This window comes from Vigna radiata, chromosome 7 (genome assembly GCF_000741045.1).
Source record: "Vigna radiata var. radiata cultivar VC1973A chromosome 7, Vradiata_ver6, whole genome shotgun sequence".
NCBI lineage: Eukaryota > Viridiplantae > Streptophyta > Magnoliopsida > Fabales > Fabaceae > Vigna > Vigna radiata.
The window spans coordinates 39945815-39956121 of NC_028357.1; the positions used below are offsets into that span (position 1 = coordinate 39945815).

Below are 10307 nucleotides of genomic sequence, written 5' to 3' on the forward strand. Positions count from 1 at the left end.
CAAGGGAAGAGTTAAATTCGAAATAAGAGGTGAGCCATTTTATAGTCTCAGCTCAATACTCTTCCATTCTTCGAAAACAGGCCATCCAACGCTTTTAATCGATTAACATAAGTATTAATCGATTAAAATGAGTACAACGGCTAGTTTTTCAAATCTGAAACACCCAACGGCTAGTGTTAATCGATTATTCTNAGGATTAATCGATTAACTAATCGATTAAAATTCACTTTAATCGATTATTCCAGNNGCAATTGGGTTTTCAGTGNTGGCCACGTTTTAATCGATTAAAACTTGGTTTAATCGATTAAAACANCTTGTGGAAGATTCCCAATAAAGATTAATTACATATAAGTCATAAGAATCAACCCTATTACATTTTAGAGCACTATTACATCATTTTTNATTATTAACAAAGCTTTATAAAATGCGGAGATCTTCAATCCTTCTTTGTGAATATTGTCTTGTGCAAATCTGTTCATCATCAAAACTTCATCTTTTAATTTTGCTAACATATATAATAGGATATTGAGTTATGCATTTTGTTTGAGAGTGCTCACTCTCATATTAAAAGGATATTAGTTAAAAATAAGGTTTAATTGCTTATTTAGTCACTAGATTCACCGTTAAGTCTCAACTTCATCCCTACTTTTAAAAAGTATCAATTTCTTTCCCATTTTGTATAATTTACACAAATCAAGTATATTCTGTTAATTTTGCATAAACGGAGTTAACTGTGCAGTGACCTAGCAATAAAGTTTGCATTTTCTTCTTTCTCTCCTTTGTTCCTCTACGTGCGACACAAACCCATCTTTTTTCTCTCTTATGCTTCTCCTCATTCCTCCTAGGGTTTTAGTTTTCCTTTTATTTCCCTCTTTTCTTCTTCAACCGTTTCCTCAATGTTCAACAATAACGAAAACATCGCCATGACCGATCTCACTTTTGGTTCTTTCTCATTCCTTTCTCTTTATTTCTTTTCCTTAATATTCTTTTTCACTTCAAATTTGTTGACCTTGATTGGTTTTCCTATGTAGCCCTCAACAAAGACAATCGTGTCAATCTAGTCAGTGTTGTCAAGGTATGCTTGTGGAAAATAGACAATGGGAAGGAAAAGAAAACATTTTTCTGGTGAACTATTGCTTAGATCTGTGTAATGTTCGAAAAAGCCAAAGAAGCGGAGAAAGGTATCCGAATCAAAGTTAAGATGTATTGAAAGTTGCCTACTTGATTATTTGCGAAAATTAATCCCTTAGTACATCATATCCGTTTAGGAGGTCATTTTGTATAATGGGTTGAGTTCAAGTATTGAATTTGTGGAGGCAGTTTCAAGTATGTTTGTGATTTATAGTATAACTAGCAAGGAGAAGTTAAATCAGTTTTGTGGTTCTTAGATGGATAATAATAGTGTAAAAAATAGGAATATCGAAGTTGATCTTGAATGGCACTAATTGGAGACAATTCAAAGAAAGTCTTTGTCTCAAGTAGTGCAAAACAAGGAAAGACATTATTTTCTAAGGTTGTTGGTGGGATTGTTGGAGATTCTATTAAAGGTGATGATGTGCCAAGTTTATTCCACAATGAATTGAGTTTTAGTGAAGTTTCTGGGGATTTGATGAAAGTAACAAGCATGCCATTGATGGGGAAAGATTTTGGGAACCATGCACAACAAACCCCAACGAAGGAGAAATGGAAAAAAGACTTCTGATAAGAAGACTCTGAAACCTCTAAGATCTCCACAAGCTCTTTCACTGGATGCAGCTCACCTTAAGCTAATCAGAGAGATATTTGAACTTGCCATGTTGAAACGCGCAAGGATAGAACGAATGAAAGCCTTGAAGAAGATTAAAATTGCTCAATTATCATCACGATCATCATCATTTTCCAATACCGGTAGCAACAAATTATCCCAAAAAGATTATACTTTTTTTGGGAAAAGTGCATAGAAACAAAGGAGAGAGGAGAGAAAGAAGAAAATACAGATTTTTTTACTATATCACCATACAATTAATTATGTTTTTACAAAATTTACGAAATAGACTTAATTAGTACAAATTATATAAAACGGAAAAAAAATTAATATTTTTTTAAAAGTAGAAATAAAGTTGAAACTTAACTATTAATCTAAAAAGTAAATAAAAAATTAAACCTAAAAATAATTAATAAACATTGAAGTTTACAAAATGGTTATAATAGACTAACATCAATTCTAACTTCAATACTCATTAGTATACTTTTATTTTATTTAAAAACAAAAATATCCACAAGTGATATACAATTCTAATTGATAATTTATTTAATACGCAAAATAAAAAGTTTAAAATAATTAAAAATAAAAAATGTGATTATGTGATTTGTTTTCTCAATCAAAAAGCAAAAGTAATATGAAAAATAAGAAAAATGTAAAAAATTATCATTTTATTTATCATTCACGCATATTCAAAACAAATAAGAAAAATTAATTTGAAAGAGTGGCAGAACGTAACACGAAGAAAGAGAAAACTTTTTCCATAAAAAAAGCACAATCTTTCTATTACAAAAGAACTTGGAAGATACTAGAAATTTCAAAGATATTTTTTTTTTTGCAAAATTTAAAGATGGTACCTTTCAAATGTTTCAAGCTTTTACCTTTCAAACCTTCATGTTTCAAGTTTTTATTGAAATACGGTCTTCAAGCATCATAGAGATATTAGAAGTTAGAAATTCTAATGTTTCTTCTGTGTTTAGAAAACTATTATATACATAAAAGACAAAAAGAGTATTTTTGTCTTTAAAATAATCTGTTATATGAATTTTTATGGTTTTAATTAATAAAGTTAATTATTCTATATTTTAAAAAATAAAAAATCATTAATTATACCTTGAATAATTAATTATTTCATATTTTAACATAAATTTTATTTATTCAATAATTATTAACTATACTTTAAGGTGGCTTTTATGTCACTAGTAGGCAGTCCATATATATATATATATATATATATATATATATATATATATATATATATATATATATATATATATATATATATATATAATTTATATATATAATTTATACAATGAGAAATAACTTTTTGTAAAAAGTTGCAAGTGATAATTTTGTGCGTCTGAAACCAGCAAGGTTTTGGCATTTTTTTTATGTGATTAAATGTTTTGGAAATTGAAGATGACTTTTATTTTTCCTTTTATACATGTTTTTTTGTGAGGTGGTTATTAATAAAGGTTTAATATTTATTTTGGTTTTTATATATTATTTTTATGTTATTTTTGTCAAAATGGTTTTTGAGTTTTTTTTATATTTAAAGTGATCATTTTTTTTTTAAATTTGTTTAATTTGATCTTCTTCGTTCATTACGTCTAAATTGTTAAAGACATAGAGTCAAGGTCAACCATCAATAAATGACGTAACTCATTTGATTTGACATGCCCACCTCATCATCATCATATTCCATTTCCAACTTTAAAAAACCTAGCCGCCATGACCTTACTCTACCACCGCAAGACACAATAGTTCACCATTGTAAACCCAGGTTTACGCTACCATGAAAACCAATCCATGACCAGACCATCTTCTTCGCACTAGTCTCCATCACCACAATGCCACCACGAAACCCTCACATCTCTGTCAACCATGCCCATCTTGGCACCTACAAACGAAGGTAACACAACCCAAGAATAAGACCCACTTTCCATCATGGACCATCACGAGACCACGATGCTCATCTCCAACAAGCATCTTTTGTGCCTTCATCTTCCTTGAAACCCCAAATCGGAGTCATCGTGAATCGCAAAACCACCATCGCGACCAATGGACCATCGTGACGCATCAAACCTTCGTTAATGTTCTCCTTTAACCTCCTTCATCATAAAAAACATGCAAAACACACAAACACCGTGAGGAACACAACACCACCGCGAGAACGAACCCTAAATTGCGAGATCTTCTCCACCACTTTGTGAACCTTTGTCTCCATCAACCTCAACGCACCTCCACCATCATATTAGTACTTTCATTAAATCCACCACCCAAATCAAATAACCATCATGGAAGCCATCAGGTTAGACCATCTCCAAATCAACCGTGAGTCATCCATCACTTAGCTTGTCCAAGAAACCTACAATTGCGGCCTTCATCAAACAAAAAAAATGCATTCAACATAATTAACATATTGAGCACAACAATGAACCTTAAAACCCTGATACAACAACTACAATATCTAGTTAGGAACACTTACTTGACCTACGCTCCTCTAATTGTAATTTCAATGAAAAACAAACTCAAATTATACAACAATTTCACCAATTTTTTCAACCAAAATTGCACCCAAATTGAATAGTCATTTCAAAACCAATGTGAATTTAGTTTTACAGAAACAACTTTAACTTAATATCGACACGTCACTTCTCCTTAACATGTCATGTACCAAACTGATAGGTCATTCAATATTGATTTATGTGGATATTATTTCGTTAGCACGTCAGACACGTCGGTGAAAAAAAGAGAGACTATTTTAAACGCTGTAAAAACTTAAAGACTACTTTAAATAAACATGACGAATATAAATACTAAAATAGATATTAAACCTATTAATGAAACTTACTATTTATTGCATAATAATGCAAAAAGTTATTTGCAAAAATAATGTTGAAAAAAAGCTATGACAATCCTGTGATTGCTTATATTATACATTATATATTAAAAGAACTTATTATTACAAAATACATTTAAGACATTTTAAAAGTTTTATTTCAAAAATCTTGTTTTGAAAATTCTGAAAATTTTATTTCAAAAGATTTCCTATGTAATGTAGAAATCACTTTTACCAAGGGTAAAAGGGTAGAATGGTTACATTAAAAGTTTGGGGAATTGCAGAAGGAAATTGTGGGGTGCAGGAAGTAAAATTTGTAATTGAAGGTCAGAACGAGACGTGGTTTCGTATCGTAGTTGGGTCATACTGTAACCACGAGCCCAGAAAAGCTGAGGATCGCGAAATCACATTCCCAACATAGAAGAAGAAGAAGCTGAGAAGGGAAAATTAGCAAAGCAGAGATTTTGATAACAAGGAAAAAAGCTGAAACTAAATCGTAACAGAGAAGAAGAAGAAGAAAGATGGTTAGGGTGGCATCGTATTTCGCGATGACGCTGGGTGCTTTCGTGTTCTGGCAGTCCATGGACAAAGTCCATGTCTGGATCGCTCTCCATCAGGACGAAAAGGTTCTTTCGCTTTGCTTCTTCATTTTATTCATCTTTCTCTCAATTCCCTCCTCCAATTTTACTCTTCAGTGAAAGAAAACCCTAGATATCATCAAACAAATCATTATTACAATTATAATTTCACACCTAACTAAGCTTTTATTTTATTTTAGGATTTCATTTCGCATATACACTATTTTGTTCTATATCCAGTACCGAGTTTGTATTATTGCATTGTAATGAAAGGCGCATTATATTTTTTGTGGCAAAGTTCGCGGACTTTTGCAACTCTAATTTGTTTTTACTTTCTTGATCCTCTTTCTGTATCATAATATGTTTCAGCAAGAGAGGTTGGAGAAGGAAGCGGAGATCAGAAGGGTTAGAGAAGAATTATTGAAGCAGCAGGCCAATCAGAAGGGTTAGAGAAAAATTATTGCAGCAGCAGGCCAATCAGAAGGATTCTCTTTATTGAATTCGAATATGTTGAAATTTTGCTGCCTTTTACTTTGTAATTCCCTTCCCATGCTATATCTACTGCTCAAATAAAATATGGTACTCCCTAGCACTTCAAATTAATTGCGTGGATTTCTAATGTGTTTCCATGGATTTTTTCGGTCATACTTGAACCTTATTCTTCTTTACAAGTATGAGTTTTGGAAATCAACCAAGTATTGGATCATATTATCAACTCACTGAAATAAAAGTCTGTAAACTCTCTAGTGTGTCCATCTGACTGTGGTGCATAAATCATTAAGTGCTGCTGCTTCTTCTTCTATATTGTGAATGTGTTCTTACTTGTTTGGCAATTACCTTGTTCTCTGTGTTTTACTCTGATATTCAGATATAATTGGACAGACTGGCCTGCTTAAAAATAAGTCTTAGAGTGGAGACTTGGTATCAAACCATTTTCTGCAGCGTTTCTTTTGACCTCTTTCTCATACTTTTCACCTACAGAATTTTGAGGTTAAATCGAGCTATAGAGGAATTATGAAGTGGCAATACTAACTTAAATAAGCAAGTGTCAAAAATGCTTTACATGCTTAACTCTTCCCAAGGTCTTGACAATATTGCAATTAGGCAAGCACTTGGCGTAGAAGTAGAAGAAGTTCTTGTTGGTTTGGTGTCTAGATGAATATTTCAGGCAGAACAGTGTGGTGCCGCCATTGTGCTGTTACAGCTGCATTCATTACAGGGAACATCTAGCATCGTGTGCATAGGTAGTGAGTGACTGATTGAGGTAGACTGCACCGCTGTATGAAAATGTGGCAAAATCATTTCCAGGGTTCCTTTTATGATTTCACACTCTCTTTTTCAGAACCCTTAATTTTGACAAAACCCATTAGCTCATGTTCATTAATCTTTGGCCCTTCTGTTTTCTTTCACTCTTCAAGTCAGCCACTCGCTTTTTGGCCCAACTAAGCACTCGTGTTTGCATTGTCCTCTCTGTTCTTGCCTGCCTCTGATTACACTTTGCTGGCTGTTCTTTCAATCCTATGCCCTTTCCAGAAAACCTTGTGGTATGAGTAATTGCCCCATCATTGTTATTGTCTTTTGTACTTTTTACAGACTTGTGCATGGGAAATGTTGATAACTCTTGCTACTAGTCAGTTATGCATTACATTCACGATGATTATGTGGATGGGCTGCTACAATGCAGTAGTCCTCTCAACAGCTAAATGTTTTAAGTTCAATCCAATGATTTTATTGTCATGTTTGCTTTGTGTTACAATTTGATTGAACCGAGTTATTGTTTGTTCATAAAGACTGGAATAGGAAACCACTTCTGTCTGGTATATGTAGTCATGAGCTGATCTAGTCGTCTGATTTTCTATTGAAGGTCAGTGTTGTTAAGGTAAGGTAACTGCATTTAAATCGCGTATGTAATTGGTATCTTTTGTGGATTTTTCCTATTGCATGGTATCACATATTTGTTATTGATATTCCTAGTTTCTGTGGAACTAGTTTTATTAAAATTAGGATGATAGGTTGAATTTTCTGGAAGGTTCCATTAGCATTTCACTCTTTCCCCTTACTAGTGGTCAGTGTTAGAGTGACACTCTCACTCTTTGATTGTATAGTATATGGCAACTGTCTAGTGCAATGGAAACGGATGGCTGATGTCTTTGGTGATGTGTGTAAGTACTGATAATTTGTACTCTTTCTCTCCATAAGTGAAATATTTTAGTTGTGTTGTTTTCTAGTATGTGGCAACTATCTAGTGCAATGGTGGGATATAGTGGAGGCTGATGTCTATCGTGCCCATTTATTTTAGTACTGAGAATATTTACGCTTTAACTCTACTAGTGGAATATTGTAGTTGTGGTGATGATCGTGTGATACTCTAATTCCTGCTTGTTGCCTTGTTTATTGCAATTACCTATTGCTTGGGTAGTACAGGAGGTTGATGAACGGGAAAATCTATAGTGCTGGTTACCAATTAGAAAGGCATTAATGGTCGTTTCCAAACGTGAAAGGAAATACTCAAGTAGACAGGTTTCCGATTTCTGGCCCTTTGCTCTTCTTTCTCTCCGCTAGGTTTATATCCACTTAGATGCACAAGGCATATAAAATACTCTGATTTCTAGTTATTGGTGCTTCCGTTTGTAGGTCCTTTAATTGTAGTAATTGATCGGGAGAATGGGGATTAATTGCCACGGACTTGATTGATGATGCTGAGCTATACTGTAAAAATCATCTCATACCCGAGATGGTTGTAGTTTAGTTTGTTTTTCTCTGAGTAAGAGAGGGGTACAAAGTATAAAAAAAGAAGAGCGTGAAAGTTATAAATGTAGTAAGTGATCTAATTGGACAGAAAGAGAAATATATGAAATAAACGGGGTGAAAAAGGAATGAAAAAGAAAATGAGTGGATGAATATAATTAGTTATGCATGAATTGTTCATCAAATGGACAATGTTGAGAAATTATCTGCTTCATGGACGCGTGGGGGGTGATTTTTTTTTTTTTTGGAATTCCAATAATGCTCTTTACACAAAACACTTATTTCTTAACATATTTTTCATTTCTCATCATCGACTTTATTTCTCCCGCTCCGTTCTCCTGTATTCATCAGCACCTTTGAATATGTGAATTGCACTTGCACATTGTATAGCGACAGGCTTATTGTCCCCTAAAATGACATTCTGCAATTGGTAATTCATTTTTTTTCAAGCCAACACATTTATCATATATATTATTTGATTGCTTAATCTTTTATGTTGGAATGGGTAAGAGCCAAATTATTTGGCTATTCCTCGAATGGGCTCAATCAGCTTATTTTTTGAGATGTTTGAGATTTTGACTTCTCGATTTGTGAATGTCACCGTACATTTTTAGTTTTTTGACTGGGAAGTTGGGGTTGTAAGTCTTTTTCTTTAATAAACATATTAGTATTTGTATATTGATGTTCAGGAGAAGAACACAAATTCTAAGGTGAAGCTGTGGTTCTTTAACTTAGTGTAAAATTATGATTTGAGGCAACTGAGAGGATTCGCATATTTTGTAACTATTCTAAGATTTGATGCATTGCTGTAGTATATGATAGATTCTTGCTTTTAGTCATTTTTAAGGGGTGATAGTCATTTTGATGCATTGCTGTAGTATATGATTTTACTCTTCGAAACTCAGAATTTTTTTTTTTTGAAGTTGTAGAAAATTAAAATAAACTTAGTAATAAATCTTACGTACTATCACCCCTTAAAAAAAAAGACGCTATTCATATTATCAGCCCTTTTACTACATCGATTACATCATACATGCCAAGTTAATTTTTCCAATTTATATTAAGGTATTGTTCTTCAATTTAGCCTGGAGTAGTTAGACTACGCAATTATTCGCAGCAGCCACTCATAAATTTAGTAGCATATACGAACACAATACATCGCTACAAGGTAGACACATGTTAACCGTACTTCTCTGTCCTAGTCTCCATAATCTAAAACCAAAATATTTTATTCTGATTATTTGATTATTTGCACGAAAAAGAGACAGTCACTTGTATATTAGGTTTCTCGATTTATTATATCGTACTTTTTATGCTTGCATTTTGTTTGGTAAGATCAAGTCTATGAAGCGCTAAACTCTTGTTTCTCAACTTTTAACATTGAACCGAACATTATAAAAGTAATCAATATTATACTAAGATGTTAAACACAGACATTATTAAAAGTAGAAAGTTTGGTAGATGAAGGCTAGTGTGGGAAAACTGGTTTATTTAATCAATATTCTCTGTGTTCCCATTTTCTTAACACGTATTTATTCTGTGCCAAGTTCACTGTTACTTCACTCACTTTCTCCTCTCCATTGACTTGAATTAAAGTATAAAACCCTTTCCAAGTGGCCTCGAAAAGGTACTGAAAATGACCTCGCCACCACCCTTTTTTTCTTCTTTGTAAGATTGTTATCATATATCGCTTTCGAATTTAGTTTGTCACCATTTTGTTAACATGTTTAGGATACCTAAATAACAAAATAGCAATAAGTTGATGTTTAGCAGAATGTTTTTTTATAGCAGTCTGTGTTTTAAAAGGTGTAGATGTAGCTCACACCACAGGTTGTGCATGTACATGCTCTAACTATTCTTCAACATATCGTGTTCAGGTTAACCTGTTCCAACAAAATACTTATCTTTAACAGTTAACCAACTGTTCAAGAACATTCTCCGACTAAAGCATTTCACTTTTAGTGGCCCAAACCATATCAAATGCATAAACACACATGTAACAAAACTACAAATTTTCATGTATTATTAGAGATGGTATATGAGACATTTTTTAATTTTATTTTTTTTTTAGTTATTTTGTCAACATCTTCCTCTAAGAAGTATATAGTCAATTAAGAAATAAAAGTATGAGAGGTACTCTCCACCTCCCCATTTTCTCCCACCACCTCCAAAATATTTCTTAATTCCAAACTTATCCTTTTTTACTTTTATTTTTTACTTATTTTACTTTTTAACTTTTAAAATCCTAATACCCTTTCTGTTTCACTCAGCCACAAGCCCCCTGCCCCCACCCCCNCCCCCACCCCTACCTCCCCGGTTGGTGCAAGGCCAGATGCTACGACCTCTGCAACCCAATCGTCACTACCACTCATATTTCTTTTTTTCCTTCCATCAAAAT

The 10307-nt window shown here is 33.1% G+C and overlaps 1 protein-coding gene across 6 annotated transcripts; it reads left to right on the forward strand.

Annotated features, from left to right (window-relative positions):
- Positions 1-4916: 4916 nt before the first annotated feature.
- Positions 4917-8716, forward strand: LOC106767179. 6 transcript variants are annotated; one of them, XR_002668724.1, is made up of 4 exons: positions 4921-5209; positions 5531-7323; positions 7581-7681; positions 7796-8711. XR_002668724.1 is itself a non-coding variant. In XM_014652019.2 (2 exons), exons 1-2 carry the CDS (start codon positions 5105-5107, stop codon positions 5609-5611), a joined length of 186 nt encoding a protein of 61 aa, XP_014507505.1. In that variant the 5' UTR covers positions 4934-5104; the 3' UTR covers positions 5612-5963. The 6 variants fall into 6 exon arrangements, 1 of the variants encoding a protein (XP_014507505.1); XR_002668725.1 differs by having other exon boundaries at positions 7586-7681; XR_002668726.1 differs by lacking the exon at positions 7796-8711 and adding an exon at positions 7774-7788.
- Positions 8717-10307: the final 1591 nt, after the last annotated feature.

Bases quoted from the DNA above. Each gene is read 5' to 3' on its own strand.
- LOC106767179 (XM_014652019.2), top strand. From the start codon at position 5,105: ATGGTTAGGGTGGCATCGTATTTCGCGATGACGCTGGGTGCTTTCGTG. The intron at 5,210-5,530 runs GTTCTTTCGCTT...AATATGTTTCAG, and splicing joins CTCTCCATCAGGACGAAAAG to CAAGAGAGGTTGGAGAAGGA.